This window comes from Octodon degus, unplaced genomic scaffold (genome assembly GCF_000260255.1).
Source record: "Octodon degus isolate 3935 unplaced genomic scaffold, OctDeg1.0 scaffold00005, whole genome shotgun sequence".
Taxonomy (NCBI): Eukaryota; Metazoa; Chordata; class Mammalia; order Rodentia; family Octodontidae; genus Octodon; species Octodon degus.
In genome coordinates, this window is record NW_004524581.1 from 29,673,199 (window position 1) to 29,690,515 (window position 17,317).

The window sequence follows — 17,317 nt, forward strand, 5'->3', positions numbered from 1 at the left end:
ATTTATTTATTTATGTGTGTGTGTGGCCAGCTCAGCCCACCAGGGGGCAGGGCTGGCTGGCATGTGGTGCTGGGGGATTGAACCGCAGTCCCTGTGCTTTTTTGCTAAGCTTGTTCTAAGTAGGTGCTTTAGACCACTGAGCCATCTCACCAGCCCACCTCTTTCATTTCTAATTGCCTTAATTTTTGCCTCTTTTTTTGTAAGTTTAAGAGTTTGTCTATTATTTTTTCATAGAACCAGTTGTTTCACCCATTTATTTTTTGGACTTTTTTCATCTTTAATTTCTGCTCTAATCTTTATAATTTATTTTCTCTGGGTTTGGATCATTGTTGTTTTTGTAAAATCTTGAGATGCATCATATACATTTTTGTTTGCCCTACTTTTCTGGTGTTGGCATTCATTGCCATAGCCTTCCCTCTCTTTTAAAATATTTTTCCTTTATTTTATTTTGGCAGAACCAGGGATTGAACTCGGGTCCCTGTGCTTGCCAGGCAACTGCTTATTGTACTGAGCTATCTCCCTGGCCCCCATCGCCTCTCATAGGGGTGTTTTCACTTGAGGGATATGTATATTGTACTGGCTTTATCATTTAATTATAGAAACTGTCTTATTTCTTTCTTGATTTCCTCTGTGGTCCATTCATTAGTCAAGTATGTCTTAATTTCTATCTGTTTGCACAGTTGCTGGGGTTTTTTTTTTTTCTTGTTATTGATTGCTAGTTTCATTGCACCATGATCTAATAATACACATGGTAAAATTTCAATTCTTTCAAATTTGTTTAGGCATGCTTTTTAAAGTTTATGTTTATTTTTTGTACCAGGAATCAAACTCAGGACCTGGTGCTTGACAGGCAGGCATTTATGACACTGAGCTATATCCCTGGCCCTAGGCATGCTTTATTTATTGAGTAGTATGTGGTCTCTTTTTTGTTTGTTTAGTATATGTGTAAGGATTTCAGTGTGACCTGTTCTACCTGTGGAGAAACGGTGGCAGGAATAAGGAAAAGATAGACAAGAGTTGGGTTAGGTAATGACTTGTCTGCCTGGTTGGCGAGACAGCCCTCCCCCAAGCAACAGTAAGAACGTTTATACCTTTGCAAAGTTAGTAACACATGACACAAGGTTGCCTAGTGACTGATAGCTGGCATTAACCAGTCAGGATGCTTACCTCAGGACTAAGATAGCTTGTCTGCTTTAGGCACTGAGGCCTAGGCCCACTTACACACATTTGACCAGTTTTCTAGCGTCTGGGGCTCCCAACATACATGGTCTTTTTTTGAGAAAGTATTGTATGTGGCCAAAAACAATGTGTATTCTGTTGTGGAACATTTTGTATAGATCTCTAAAGTCCCTTTTTTCCAAGGTTTAGCTCAACTCTGATATTTGGTTTAAAGCCCCCAACAGTCAGCCTCAGCATTAGACTACCTCAGAATTTCTTCGGATAGATTAATTAGTCTGCTGCTGTTAATCTCAGTCTCAGGCAGTCTCTGGGCATGAGCAAAATGCAGACAAACTTTCTTCCAGGTATAACATATATCTTGTGGAGTCCAGCAGTCAGTGTAGTTCTTCCCAGCAGAGGCCTGAGCTTCACCGGCAGCATTTCTACCAGCATTCTGATCTTCTGACCTCTGACCAGACTTGCCCATCAAGTTCAGCTTACAGCATTCCAGGGCTGCTGCTTCAGTTTGGCTGAAGCTCCAAACCTTCCAAAACTTCACAGGCCAGTTCTAAAGGCCTCTGAACCACATGGCCAGGTGATGTCACAGCAACAGCCCCACTTTTCTAGCATCAGAATCTGTATCAGCCAATACTTGCTAGAGAAAAATTTAATAGATTTAATGTAAATACATGAATTTACAAGATTTGGCTTAAAGTGGCCAACCAGAGAGTCAAGTGTGGAAGAGTGTAGAAGGTCTGTACATATGCTGGACAGCGGAGGGATCCAGCTGAAGGGCTGGAGCTCCCTGTAGTCTGGGGGCTGAAGAGTTTGCACTGGAAGCCAGGAAGTGACATGCAAGGTGAAGGCGAACACTGCAGTCATTTGCTTACTTGTGACTTTCCCACCATTTTCTTCTTAGCTTTTGCAAAGACCATCTAATATTCTCAGTCCTGTGTGATCACTGAAGCTTTCACTGCGCTATTTTAGTAATTAGCCATGACCCAACACCTAAAATCTTAACCTAGGGCCAAAAAGAAAAATAAGGGTGTTTTTGTTTTTTAAAAAAGGAAAGAAAATGCCATTGTATGACTTGTACATTGTCTCTCTCTGGGATCTAACTGCCAAGAACTCTGCCTCAGTCTTTTTTTTTTTTTAATTTTTATTTATTTTTTGTCCTGTCAGAGGTGAATAATCTATTGGCATCCAAATACTATAGGTGTTTGAACTCAACCAAACAATCCAACCCTGTCCAGCAGTCTATAATATTAGTGGGTCATCCTCAGAAGTTATTGACCCGAGCCCCCTACAGCTCATCGTATCAACATGGATTCACTTCATATACCTCATTTTTATACTTTTCTGCTGGATGGTTAAGACCAGGATATAGCAAGACCTATATACCCAGAAATGTAACTTTTGTATCTGATAAGGTCAGCCAAGTACTCTCAGGATTTATCCTGTAGCCCTGTGCCACCTTTTGTACATCCTTTTGTCAGTGTCTGACATGAGGATGAGTCATGGCCATTGCTTGACCAATTTGCTCTCTGTGAAAGCATGAGAAAATGTTTTTTCTCTCCATGTGACTCTTCCCAGGCCTACTTTAGATCATCGAACACATTCCTCTGTGTCTGCCTCAGTCTTGACCACCTGCTACTGTGCACCCCAAAGATGAGTCAGAGGTGCGATCCCAGCCCCCTCAATTCCAACATTGCCTCCAGCACTGTGTGGGTGTTTCACTCTTATCCTTCATTGAAGCTGGGGTCATCCCTTATGTAACCTCTTGGCCACAGCCCTCCCAGGTTTCTAGGAGTCTCTGCTGCTGCTCTGCCCTATATCCTTGTTCCAGGGGCTATGGACAGCACATATTTCCACTGGCATGTCTTGGGCAGCTAACCCAACCCCAAGAGAGCTCTGAGGCCTCTTTGCCAGTCTTCACAGGGTCACCAGTTGAAACGGGAGACTAGTTGTCTTGAGAATAGGTCATGTTGCCTCTGGCACTGAGGAGCCACCCCAGGACCTCTGGCTGCAATCCTGCGACTGTGCCAAGCTGGGCAAGGGGGCTGATACGTGAGAAGCAGAGACACCTCAGCGCTTGCACCACTTCCTGGTGACCTCTTTCTTCATTAATCATGTCTTTAGATGCCATTTTCATTAGATTTCAGAATTGGAAAAAAGTTGATTCTAGCATTGTTTTCAGCTTAAAGGTTGCTTTAGTAGAGGGCCCAATCTGTTTGCAGCTCCTTGTTCCACCCTTTCTTTTTTTTTTATATGCAAACTTTTTGAAGTATTTCATTTATTTATTTATTTAATATATTTTTTTCAAAATTTTATTGATAAACAGCAATGAGACAGTTTCAAATCAAATCGGAATGTTCCACCCTTTCTGGTGACATATTGATGAATGGTCTTGTGTACATGTATACTTACAGGTACTCTCAGCTGATGATGAGGTTACATCCTGATAAGCCCACTGTAACTGGACATATCAAAAGTCAAAAATGTGGTTAAGCTTGGGGGCAGTAGTTCATGCCCATAATCCCAGCTACTTGGGAGGTTGAGGCCAGAGTATCACAAGTTGAAGGTCAACCTCAGCAACTTAGATCCTATTTCAGAGTAAAGGAGGCCAAGGGATGTAGCTCAATGTTAGAGCCCTTGGTCCTAGTACTGCAGATGAAACCTAATTTATTAAACAGCATAAACTAGCCTGCCTTGAACATTTTCTGAACACTTACATTAGCTGACAGGTGGGCGGAGACATCTCACACAAAGCCTATCTAATTAAGGGTCTAGCATCTCCTTGACACACTGTCTGTGGCAGTGCCGTAGAGTTTCAGTAGGTAACGCTCGCTGCTGTTCAGCTGAGTGGGAGCTGTGGCTTGCTGCCACTGCCTAGCACTGCCAGAGGATCTTGGGAGGAGCTCACAGTTTTTACTAAGTGCATATTGCATTATGTCATATAGATGAAAAACTTTAAGCTGAGTCTTTATGTTAGGGACCATCCTGTTATGAGCTGCTTATTAAGTCTCTTCTCCCTTGAGCAAATGTAATGACTATTACCAATTATTATTATTATTTTTTTTTTTTTTTTTTTGCGGAACCAGGGATTGAACTCATGCCCTTGCGCTTGCCAGGCAATGCTTATTCTACTGAGCTATCTCCTTGGCTCCCCGATTTTTTGTATATCTCCTCAGATTCAGTGTTGTTTCCAGGACATAGGAAGTAATACACACAAATATATCATAACTGTGGAGCTATATAATGCATACATTTGCAAATGTGTAACATGCCCACTTTCATACACACATAAACATAGCACTCATGGGCCAGGCTGTGTTTAACTCAATCCTCTATATGTATGAGGATGAAGCTCAATGGTATAGGACTTAGCACACCCAAAGCCCCAGCCAGATTAAATCCCCAGGATGGAAAGATATATGCATACAGATATACATATCTCCCTTCTGCTTTATTAACTGCATATTTTCCCATTGTGTAGTGAACATTCTTAATCAGTGTCCTATTGAATGAGCTATTTCCAGGCTTTTACAAGCGCTTTGGTGCACACCCTAGATATGCTGGGTCACAGGCAGAATGAATTTCTCACATCATTCTTTTACGTGCTCTTCCCTTCCATTCCCGCTTCTGCAATACAGCAACCACTGGTGTGTACTGTTTCTGTCATATCCAGAACATTATGTAAGTAGGATCACATACTACGTAACCCTTTAAAAAGACAGCTGTTTGCAGTTAACATAATTCTCTGGCAGCTTGTATCAACGGTACTTTTTTATTGCTGAGTAGTAACCTGTGGTATGGATGAACCATGCTGATTTCATCATTGCCCTGTTCAGGAACATGCAGCTGTTCCCTGTTTGGGACTGTTATGAACACAGTGTACCTTGGCATATGAACTTACGCTTGCAGTTTGGTTGCAACCAGGATCTTGGGAAGAACTTAAGTTTGTGAACTGAGGTACCAGTGTATAGGTACTTGTAAATGTTTATGCACAAGTTTTTGTATGTCTTTCTTTTCTCTCAGAAAAAAATTTCCAGGGGGCTGGTGAGATGGCTCAGTGATCTAAAGCACCTACTTAGAACAAGCTTATCAAAGCACATGGACCGCGGTTCAATCCCCCAGCACCACATGCCAGCCAGCCTCGCCCCCTGGTGGGCTGAGCTGGCCACACACACACAAATAAATTAAAAAAAAAAAAGAAAAAAAAATTTCCAGGAATCCAAGTGCCATGTTATACTGTAGTTATGTATTTAAAGACTTTTTCAGATTGACTGAACAATTTTATATTCCCAATAACTTTTGGATGATCTAGTGTCTCTGTACCCTCAGCAGTGTGCTGATACCATCACTATCATTTTGTACTTTTGACTCCTAGCTCCTGATGGCTGAGGCTGTTCCATACCTTCTGCGTTCTTACCTCATACCCTCTTTTCCTCTTGAGGTAAAATATTTGTTCATGTTCTTTTGCCCCAATCTGTTTCTTTCATTTTATAGTTTGTCTTCCTCATAAGTCCCACAGAGCTATAGTTTTCTTTTGTCTTTTTTTTTTTTAAATTTTATTTATTTATTTATGTGTGTGTGTGTGTGTGTGTGGCCAGCTCAGCCCACCAGGGGGTGGGGCTGGTGGCATGTGGTGCTGGGGGATTGAACCGTGGTCCCTGGGTTTTGCTAAGCTTGTTCCAAATAGGTGCCTTAGACCACTGAGCCATCTCACCAGCCCCTTTTCTTTTGTCTTGAAATCTCCTTTATCAGTATGTTGGTTTTATTTTTGGGGGGCGTGGGGGCAGAATCGGGGATTGAACTCAGGCCCTTGTGCTTGCCAGGCAAGCACTTATTCTACTGAGCTATCTCCCCAGCCCCTTTGTTGTTTTTTTGAGACAGGATTTCATTATGTAGCCCATCCTGGCCTGGATCTCATTATCCTTCTGCCTCAATCTCCTGAGTGCTGGGATTATAGATGTGTGCCACCCTGCCATGCTTGGCTATTAAGTTTTATAGTTTAATGTTTTATGCTAGAGTCTGTTATCCTTTTTTTTTTTTTTTTAAAGATTTATTTATTCATTCATTCATTCATTTTGTGTGTGTGGCCAGCTCAGCCCACCAGGGGGCGGGGCTGTCTGGCATGTGGTGCTGGGGGATTGAACCGCGGTCCCTGTGTTTTTGCTTAGCTTAGCTTGTTCTAAGTAGGTGCTTTAGACCACTGAGCCATCTCACCAGCCCCTGTTATCCTTTTTAAGTTACTTTTTTGTAGGGTGTAAGACTTAGATTGAGGTATGCTTTCCACCTATGAACGTCCACTTGCTCCAGTGCCATTGATTGAAAGGGCTGGGTGTGGTGGCACCACCTATAATCCCAGCACTTTGGGAGGCTGAGGCAGGAGCATGGAAAGCTTGGTTGTAGCCTGAATTTAGTGAAACCCTGTTTGAAAGTTATTAAAAATATGTGTCTGGGCAAGTAGCTCAGAGTGAGGGCCCTGGGTTCCATCCCCAGAACCTAAAAATTGAAGAGGGAAAAACAAAGCAAAGGCTTTCTTCCATTCAGTTTCATTTGTACCTTTGTCAGAAATCAGTTGGACACATTTGTGTGGGGTCTTCCTATGTTCTGTCCCATTCATTTGTCTGTTTCTCCCACACCACAGTATTGATTTTTGCAGCTAAATAGTAAGTATAAGTCTTTTATTTATTTATTTTGCAGTATGGGGGATTGAACTCAGGACCCTGCGCTTGCCAGGCAAGCGAGTATAAGTCTTGAAATTTGATGGAGCCATTATTTCCACATTATTATTATTATTATTATTATTATTATTATTATTATTATTATTTTTATTTTCAGAACCGGGGATTGAACTCAGGCCCTTTCGCTTGCCAGAGAAGCGCTTATTCTACTGAGCCATCTCGCCCGCCCCTTCTAGCATTATTTTTAAAAAATCTTTTTGGGGTGTGAGGATTTAGTTCAGTATAGATCACTCGCCTACCACACAAGAGGCCTTGAGTTCAATCCCTATCACTACCGAAAAATCTTAAATTTTATTGAGGTATCACTGATACACAAAAATTGCACACAGGGCTGGGGAGATGGCTCAGTGGAATAAGCGCTTCCCTGGCAAGCACAAGGGCCTGAGTTCAATCCCGGGCTCCGAAAAAAAAAAAAAAATTGCATACATTTTAATGGGTTTTGGGCTGGAGAGATGGCTCAGTGGTCTAAAGCACCTACTTGGAACAAGTTTGGCAAAGCACAGGGACCGCAGTTCGATCCCCCAGCACCACATGCCAGCCAGCCCCGCCCCCTGGTGGGCTGAGCTGGCCACACACACACACACACACACACACAGAATAAATAAAAAAAAAAAAAAAAAACATTTTAATGGGTTTGGACATAGTTGATACTGTCATTACAGTCAAGGTATTAACATTGTATTAGGGTTTTACTAGAGGAACAGCTGTAACACAAGGAACAGATATAACACAAGATGTATAAGAAATTACATGTTGGGGCCTGGGAGATAGCTCAGTAGAATAAGTGCTTGTCTGGCAAGCGCAAGGGCCTGAGTTCAATCCCTGGTTCCGTCAAAATTTTTAAAAAAGAAATTACATCTTGAATATGTAATTTCATATTCATATAATAAGAAATATAAGAAATTATAAGATTGGCTTACAATGGTCAGCCACAGAGTCAGATGAGGCGTACAGAGGGCCTTTGCACACACAAGACTGAAGGATTTAGTCCCAAGGTCTGAAGCTCACTGCAGGGTTCCGTACAAGTCTGTATCAGTGGGCTGATGGGTCTGCCATGGAATGTCTGAAGGATCTGTGGTGGAAGCTGAAGGATCCACGCTGGAGGCTGAAGAGTCTGCGCTGCAAGCCAGGAGATGAAGTCCAAGCCTACTGCAAAGACTTTAGTTCCTCTGAGGAAGTGGAACATAGAATCTTTCCCCAACCTCTTTATCCTTTTGGCATTGAGTCACTCTGGGGCGGGCCTGTCCCCCCCTCAGGCCAGCCCCTTCATGCCCTAGGTGGGGCCCAGGGTGTAGAACCATGGAGGTGGGGCGATCTGGCCAGGTTGACACAATGTATTGGCCACTACACATATCCATAATTTCCAGAAATTCTGTGTGTTTTGTTGTTCTTTTGTGGTAAGTACACTCAACATAGCTAGGCATGGTGGTTCAGATCTGGCCCCCAGGTGGTTAAGATCTACACAGAATTTTAAGCTTTGTGTGTAAGCATTTAGAAAAACTGCTACCTCTCTACAACAGTCTTTAGTGCTGGGAGTTGTAGCCAGTGGAATATAAGAAAAAGAAAAGATGATAAATCGTTATCCTGGGTATTTGTTACAATAATGGGAGCTAACACATTGAGCTTCTCTGTCTTTTGTCAGTTTAACTACAAGCTCGTCAGTTTTAGCACTCTTTTTGTAAAACCAGGTGTTTCATTGATTCTGTTTTTATTCTTCTGTTTGCTTTGGACTAATTTTCATATGACCTTTTTCTAAGTTCTTGAGGTTGGCAACTTGCTTTTTTTTCTAGGTGCTGTGAATCCCCTCCCAGTAACTATCCCACAAATTTTGATATGCTATATTTTCATTTTTATTCAGCTTGATTAATCTCTATTTTTCTTGAGATTTTATCTTTAACCTATGGATTATTTAGAAGTGTGTTTATTTCCCACTGTTATATAGAATTTTCTGTTATTGACTTCTACTTTGTTTGATTCTACTCTGGTTGAAGAACAAATTCTGTATTATAATTTTACCTTTTAAAATGTGTAGTTTGTTTATGGCCTAGAATATGTTCAATCTTAGTATGTATTCCACAGGCCCTGGAGAAGGATGTGCATTCGGCCGTTGTTGGCCACAGCATTCTATAAATGTCAGGTCCTGTTAGTGGTGGCCGTGATGTTGCCTCTGTCCTTGCTGCTTTTCCACTGAGTTGTTTGTAGTTGTGGAGGAGGGGTGGAGCCTCAACAAGACAGTCATTCCTTGGTCTCCACAGGGCACTGGCTCCAGGGCCCTCGGGTGCAGACGAGGGTGCTCACTTGCAGAAAGCAGCTATGCACATCCCTCTATCCGTTGTCATTGTTATGCACCCTCAGTACCTAATGCGGTGTAAAGTTAGGTAAATAGTTGCATTATATAAGGAATAACAAGAAAAATGTCTGTACATGTTTAGTAGTATAGATACCACTTTTTATTTTTTATTCTTTATTTCCTTATTTTTATTTTTTGGTGGAACCAGGGATTGAACTCAGGCCCCTACACTTGTCAGGAAAGCACTTTCTCCACAGAGCCATCTCCTTGGCCCGATACCACTTTTTAAAAACATTGTTGATTCAGTTGCTTGAATCCATGGTGTGGAAGCCACAGACACATGAGGTGGCTTCTGTGTGTGTGTGTGTGTGTGTACACACAAGGGTGGGTGAGAGTGGGAAAGACAGATCACCTTTTCTGTCAGGCCACCATTCCTGTCAAATTAGGACCCCATCCTTGCAACTCATTTAATCTTTATTTCTTCATGTACCATTGAGCCCATCCCAGCCTTGTTCATGTTTTGAAATCGACTCTGTCAGTCTCTCTTCATTGGTATTTTAGATAATTTACATTTAAATGTGATTATAATGTTAGGGCCTCAGACTGCCATTGTATTTTTTTCCAGTTATTTTCAAAATTTTGTTTTTCTTTTTTTTTTCTTGCCTACCTTAAGTTACTTGACCATTTTTTTTTTTTTTTCTAATAGTACTTGGGATTGAACTCATGGCCTTCCTACTGAGCTACATCTCCAGCCCTTTTAAAAATTTATTTTGAGACTGTCTTGCTTGTAATTGCCTAGGCTTGGCTTAAACTTGTGAGCCTCCTCTCAGCCTTGCCAGGTATTGGGATTATGGGCATGTGCCACCACACCTGGTAACTTTCCATCATTTTGATTCACTGGTAGTGTTCTCTTTGAATAGTTTTAGTGTTTGCTTTATGACACATACTGCACGCGCACGCACACACACACCTCAGTCTACTGCTATCACAATTTACCAGTTAAGTACAGCAAGTTTACCTCCCTTTATGTTCCTTTACATCCTTTTATCATTGCCACTTAAAATATAATTTTCTTAACTATTTCCTCTAGATAGACTTGGGATCACATTAGATTGCATTAAAATTCTGCTTTAGCCATCAAGCAATTTAGAAGACTCAGAAGGGCTGTCTATTGATTCAAACATATTTTTGGTTATGTGTTCACCCAGTTCCCTTATGTACCTAGGTTCCTTCTTTTATCACTTCCTGGTTCAACAGTCTCAAAGGAAGATCTTCTGGTGACCCAGTTCCTTCATCTTTTCACCTGATGTTGTCCAAGGCCCCTGCCCTCCTCAAGGATGTTTTCATAGGGCGTCAGTTCCAGGGTGACAGATCTTTCAGTGCCTGAGAAACTCTTGACACTTATGTTGGCCTTGAGTTGGTGCCAAGAAGCCACTGCGGCAGTGGTCTCCCCTGTGGTAAGGTATCTTTGTTTTCTCTTGCTGCTTTCAAATAATTGTCTTTTATCAGAAATTTATTTTTATGCATTTGATACAGGGTCTCACTACACAGCTCGGACTCACAGTGATCCTCCTGTTTTCAGCCTTCCCAGCACTGGGATTACAGGTGTGTGCCACCATGCCCAGTCTCGGGTGGCCGGCTCAGCATGCCCGGGGGCAGGGCCAGCTTGGCAGGGAGTGCCTGTATCCAGCTGTTATCCCTGTGTTTGCCTAAGCAGGCGCTTAGTCCACTGAGCTCTCTTCGCCAGCCTTTTTTTTTCCCCCAGACATTTAACTATGCTTTTTTTTTTTTTTTTGGTGGAACCGGGGATTGAACTTAGACCCTTGCACTTGCTAGGGAAGTGCTTATTTCACTGAGCCATCTCCCCGGCCCCTAACTACGCTTTCTTGGCATGGATTTTTTTATTTGGTTTGGGGTTTGCTCAGCTTCTTCAATTGGCAAGTTTTGTCTCTTGCCAGACTTGTGAATTTCCAGGTGTTATTTTGCTATTTTCTGCAGGGACTCTGGGGACACAAAGGTTAGATCTTCCATTACGCTCATCTTTTTCAGCTTTATTTTCTGCTACATTGGATAGTTTCTAGTATTCTGTTGTGTGCTGTTTCTCTTTCCTGTATTTTTTGCTCTTTAGCCTATTCACTGAGATTTTTGTTTTGGTTATATATTTTTTCAATTTTATTTTATTTATTTTTCCTGTATTTTAGGAAAGGGTCTACAGGGTATTCAGGGTCTCACTACAAGATCAGACTCGTATTGATTCTCCTGTTTACAGCCTCCCAAGTGCTGGGATGACGGGTGTGCCACCACGCCCAGTCTCAATGGCCATCTCAGTGCGCCTATTTTTTCAATTTTAAAATTTCCATTATATTCATGTATTTTACTTTGTTCAGACTCTGTCTCATTTTAAATGTGTTTGTAGTTGCTCATTGAAACATTACATGATTGATTGGTATAAGTGTTATTTTTCAATTGTTTTTTAATGGTACATTTTGTTAAACAGGAATGTTAGGTTTTTACATAATTGAATATAATATAGTTTTATATAGTTGAATCTTTAAAAAATCTGGATTGAGCTTTGTAACCTATTTGTAAAGGCATTTATTATTCCATTATAGAGTCTACCATTTTTCCCCCTAGCTTTGAGGTTACTTTTTTCATTTCTATGTTTAGATGTTTACACTATCTGGAATTTATTTTGGTATGTAGGAGCAGAGATCTCCCTGCATCCCCACCCCTGGCTTCCTTGCCATCCAGCTGTTTACCAGGTAATACGTATCCTGTAGTGTAGAGCAGGTCTTTCATTTGGTAAAGGCTTTTTTAATAGTAGTATTCCTAATAATTGAACTCTGAACAAAGCAGTGTCTAGAGTCCTAGGCTGCACTGAGCCAGCACTGGTTTAGGATCTGCATTTGCAGTGACACTGGTGCTCTGCGAACCTAGCTGTGGCCTGTGTGACACCTGGGTGAGGAGGAAGAACCCTCGGTCCTGCCTGGCCCTGGCACTCAATTGCTACCTGGACACAGTCTAGGTTCGGAAGTCAGGAGAGGCAGTGGCCAACTGGAGGGTGTCTTCAGCAGCTTCTAGTTTTGCAGTTTTCTCAGTGGCTGCCCTTGCTAAAGCCCACCTTGGCCTATGCAGGGAGAGGAGAGTAGGGAGAGGAAAGAGGGGAGAGAGAAGCTGCAGGTGGAGAGAGGGTGTGCAGAAGGCCGAGCATGGCAGTTCTTCCTGTTCTGGGTCCCAGCAGCAGCAGTGTGGAGAACCTCACCACCTAGAGGCGAAGGGGGCTGGAGTGAAGTCTTGTGCCCTCGACCATCAGCATGTCAGTAGGCAAAGACAAAATTTTCTCTGGGCCTTGTTTTCTTTAAAAGTAAAATCAAGGGCCAGTGAGATAGATAGATAGATAAAATCAAGGGCAGACTAAGTGCCTGTTTAGGAAAGTGCAGGGAGCAGGGTTCGATCCCCGGGACCCCATACCCCACCAGCCCTGCCCTTGGGCGTGCTGGGCCGACCACCGAGCCCAGGTCTGGTGGTGCATGCCTGTAACCCCAGTGCTGGGGAGGCTGAGGCAGGAGGATCACTAGTGAGTTGCGTAGTGAGGCCCTATATCAAATACATTTAAAAAATAAAATAGGGCATTGGGTTGTATAAGTAATTTTCTTTTCTCAACCTTTTAGCAAATGAAGTACACAAAAAGTTACAAGAGCTTTCTGTGCTGGGCAACTCTGGGCAAAGTTGGCCAGGAGCAGGGCCTCAGTTGCTTGACGCCCCCCAGGACCCTCAGTGTAGCATCTGAACCCAAGCCCATTTGCTACCCTGTGCAGAGTGAGGATGAGGCCTCCCCACAGAGCATGGGGCTGAAGAGATGGAGGCTTGAAGCTTCCAGCAACAGGGAGCTGGGGTGCTCAGTGAGGGAAGAGTCTGCTGGAACCAGCTGTGCCTTTCTTGTTCTCCCCCGTAGACACCAGCGCAGGACCACTGCTTTCTTCCCTTCTTGGACTGTCTGGGGACACTGGTCCTGCTGCCCCCCCCGCCCAGTCTAAACTGCAGCCTTCTATAATCACAGTTGTGGGAGGGACAGTTTTCTCCACACCTTTCCATGTCTCCTGTGTTGGACACGTGTCCACAGCTGCTGAGCCCAGCCCAGGATGCAGCAGATCTGTGGCAAGACAGCCCTGCTCTGCATTCACACCTGTTTTCCTGAGGACAGAGCGGTGAAGAGTGGGTCCCCTGCATGCAGCACAGTGCAGCCACCCTCGCTGGTGGCACTGTTGAAAATGCTGGAGAGCAGGACACTGCAGCTGGCACCAAGCCAGAAGGGGCAGGCCCAGACCCAGTTCTTGATCCACAGCAGCATCTTCCTGGCACCCACACTTCTGTCGGAAAGAGTAAAAATGCCAATCCAGAGATTCCAACAAGTAAGGCTGCTTTACATTGCTTCTCATTTATTCAGTCTAAGTTGTACAGTTAAGAAAATAACAAAACCAAAGCTGGAAGCCCAGGACGATTTGCACTCTTGTGTGTAGTGAGGTCAGTCTATGTTGTTGCACAGATTGGTTATGTTTGGTACCACAAGATGTTTATAATTCAGACAAAATCAGATTAACAATTATATGTACAGTAAAACAAAAGGGAAATCATTCAAGTATCAAAATACAGAAACAAAGATTAAATAACATTTTTATTACAGTTCAGTCCATTGCCACAGCAGGAGCCACAGTGCTCTGTGGCCTGTGTTCTGCAGACCTGTGCAGGTCCTGGCGACAGCCACGCTGCCTGGCACTGCTGCTCAGGTCAGATCCAGACCTGAGGCTGGCAGTGCTAAAGGCAGAGCTGGTGGGGCAAGGCAGCGAGCGGGAGCCCCATGGGCAGCTGCCACGCGGAGTGACCTGCACTCAGACGGTGTGGAGCAGGGCCTTTCCCCAGAGCCTGTCCTTGCAGTCACACTGCCCCTTTCCAGGGTGGGGAAGGGGCGAGTGAGCCAGAGACAGGGAGGTCCAGTCACCGTTCCTCCTTGAACATAATAAAACCAACTTCAATCCCAAAACAAGACCCAGAGCCAGCACAGACTCGCCAAGGTTTTCCAACAAGAAAACACCCTGAATAAATAAGATATAGCAGCTTCAAGGGGGAAAATGCCTACATGTGATTTAAAGACAGATACAGTATGAAGAGCTCATTGTAGTGTCTTGGTTTCCTGGGACTCTGCCCGCATGTAGGGCCTACACGGCTGGCTGAGCAGCCCCTCATTTCGGGGAATCCTGCAAGGATAAGCTGCTGCAGCCCCTACAGGCCGGAAAGGTGGGCAACAAAGTACAGCCCCAAGGTGTCAGGGCCCATGTTAGTACCTAAGTTTGGAGGACAGCCTGCCTGCACCATGGGGGCCGCACCCAGTACTCGCCTCGTGGGGACTCGGCCCTCCTGAGACTGTGGGCCACCCCAGGGGCTGTGAAAGTTCTACACCTGGAAAATTCTTCCTGGGACCCACAGGACCAGGGCCGGGAAAGCCCAAGGGGACAAGTGGCTGTCCCAGCTTGGCCTCACTGCCCTATAGGGCCAGTTCTTGTCCTTGAGGCAAGAAGGAAGCCCCTGTGGCTGAAAGCAAAGCAAGCTGGCAGGAAGATTACACAGCGGCCAGCGCCAGGACAACAGCCTGCTGTCACGGCCACAACTGGGGGATCAAACAAGACTGTTGCCTGATCTAGCCTTTTCCATGCCTTGAGCCAGGGATGAGCCCAGCAGCACAGAGTGCAGTGGTCAACCTAGCAATTCAGAGAACCTGAATGAGCTTAATCATACAGACCTACCAGACGAGTCACTACGTGGCAAGTGGCCATCTCTGCTGACCTACGTTCATGCCCCAGACATGGCTGCCTGTTCTCCCTTTTGACTCGGCCACCAACAGGACCTCACTAGAGCAAAAAAGCGTGGCAGTTGGCTCCAGGGCACACAGCCTGCCATGGGGCGAGCAGTGGAGGAGCTCCTAGCGCGGTCCTGGCCGCCTGGCACCAGGAACTGTTACTTCTCTCCAGGGGGCCACTGGACCTTCACATTTGGAGCCCCAGAAACAGGCTGGAAGTCTGCTTCAGTCAGGTGTCTGGGGCTGTGCTCCTACTGAAGAGCCCAGTCAGTTCCAGACAGGGACCAGACGTTAGGCAACTTAAACAGAAGCTACCTTGGTTGGGTTGCAGGCTCAGACACCTGCTTGGCTCTGCTCCGCACTGGCTGCCCACACCGAGCCCTACTCTGAAGACGGCTATGTGGGCTATGCTGTCGCAGCCTCAGCTTCCTGTCCTCTGACCCCATGATGGTCTAAGGATTGGCAGTTTACCTAGAGGTTTGAGCCAAGTGTTAAAAGTTCATTTTATAAAAATTTTCTTTTCTACTAAAAACATGTATCGTGGACAAGTCACGTCTTGACCTTCTGGAGTTCCAGTCTCATCTGCCAGGGACCAGGCTGCGCCCCGAGCAGGTCCACAGGCAGGGCGGGCCTGGTCTTCAGAGCTGCCGGCCCGAGATGCGATGGTGGCAGGAGCCTGCGCTCCCCACTTCTGTTTCCGCAGCAGTGTGGTTCCTCGTGGCTCAGCTTGGCAGAAGCAAACAATGGGGGGAGGACAGGGTTAACAGTGGGGGCCAGGACAAGGTGGAGGAAACCAAAAGGAGCACAGAAGCAGGGCAGAGGGTCCCTCACAGCCTCCCAGAAGAGCAGCCTGCCTGAGGTGGAGTGCCCTCCATGGCCGGCCACCTGCCTGGAAGGCACAGGACAGGCGGGCGCTGAGGACCTGCCCTGGCTCGTCACCCTGGCTGTGCTGCCGCCTTTCTGGCTTTCGCCCGAGACGGTACTCCATCTGCACCACCTCCTACTGGAGCCTTGCCTTCCTTGGTCACTAAACCACTCTGCTTCTCCGGGTCACAGCTTATGTCACCCCACAGCTTAGAGGTGGCAGACCCTCTAGTAGACTGGAAGGCTCAGCCCAGGCCCCTGGCATTCTGTAAGGGCAGGGGGTACTGGCACAGGCCACAGGCCACCTGCAGAGCTTCAGGGTGCAATGGTGCAGACTGGAGGGTCCAGCCACAAGGTGCCACGGCACAGGGGGCCCACTAGGACCAGAGAGCCTGCTAAGCAGCCAGCCTGTGCCGACAGGCCTGGCCCAGACCTATGGCTCTCAAAGCAGTCTTCCAGGTTAGGCCACGTCACTGAGCCAAGGGCCTCGTGGGGCCTCACCATGAGAGGTCAGCACCTGGGAGCGGCCAGCTGTGAGTAGTGCAGGGCGCTCTCCCTGGTGTCACAGTGGTTGGTTGTGTGAGGAAAGGTGGAACAGTCAGCACGTGGCCCCAGCTGTGGCTCAAGACAGACGGGAGAGCACTCCCACCCTTAGGATTCACAGTGCCTGTCCAGAGGCTCCCCTTGGTGCCCACCTTAAAGGCCATTTGCCCCCCGCTGTCCTCAGCCCGGGGGAGTATTCACAGTGTTCGGTGGTGTACGTAAAGAGCTGTGAGTGTGGTGGTGGCAGCTGCTGCCGGGAGGAGCGCGGGTCCCCATGGAGCTGGGGCCAAGGCCGAGGCGGCATAGCCGGAGGAGCTGAGACAGCAGAAAGCCCAGTGGCAAAGGCACAGTGAGACTAGGAGACAGGGTGGGCTGTTAGAAGATAGTAGTCTCATACTTGGTGCTGAGGCTCCGCTTAGAGTCTGGCTTTGGGTCCACGATCCAGGAGACACTGGCGTGGGACTGGACCTCCTGGTCTGTGTCGGGTGGCTCCAGCTGCCAAGCAAAAGAGCAGGTGACCAGTCAGGGGGGCTCTACCAAGCCAGGCAGGGAGCCTGGTGCCACCCTCCATGCACCCTGGGGACGGCCACCTCTCAGGGAAGGGCACCTTGCCCTGGGGGAGCCTTTTGCCCTAAGCCCCAATCCTGGGGAGGGGGGGCCCTGGAAACCCCAAAACTTGAGTCACCTGAGCTCAGCCTGAGGCCATAGCAGTCATCCCAGGCCACTGAGAGAGACACAGGACAGAGACAGAGGGCTAAAGCACACAGGGGACAGCTCAGGGAATAAGAACAGAACATCATGCGGGTAGAGGAAGAGGCCCATCTGAGAAGGCTCACGGTCATTTCGGGGAGACTGACA

General features: G+C 46.0%; 1 protein-coding gene across 5 annotated transcripts in view; it reads right to left on the reverse strand.

The window, feature by feature from the left end:
* Positions 1–13,854: 13,854 nt before the first annotated feature.
* Positions 13,855–17,317, reverse strand: part of Anks1a (ankyrin repeat and sterile alpha motif domain containing 1A) — a 157,830-nt gene continuing 154,367 nt past the window's right edge. For 4 of the 5 annotated variants that reach the window (XM_023720767.1, XM_023720773.1, XM_023720752.1 and 1 more), the window contains one exon: positions 13,855–16,954. In XM_023720767.1, coding sequence (XP_023576535.1) covers positions 16,835–16,954 — 120 coding nt within the window. In that variant the 3' untranslated portion in view covers positions 13,855–16,834. The remainder of the gene's footprint in view (positions 16,955–17,317) is intronic. The other variant, XM_023720761.1, reaches the window with a different exon arrangement.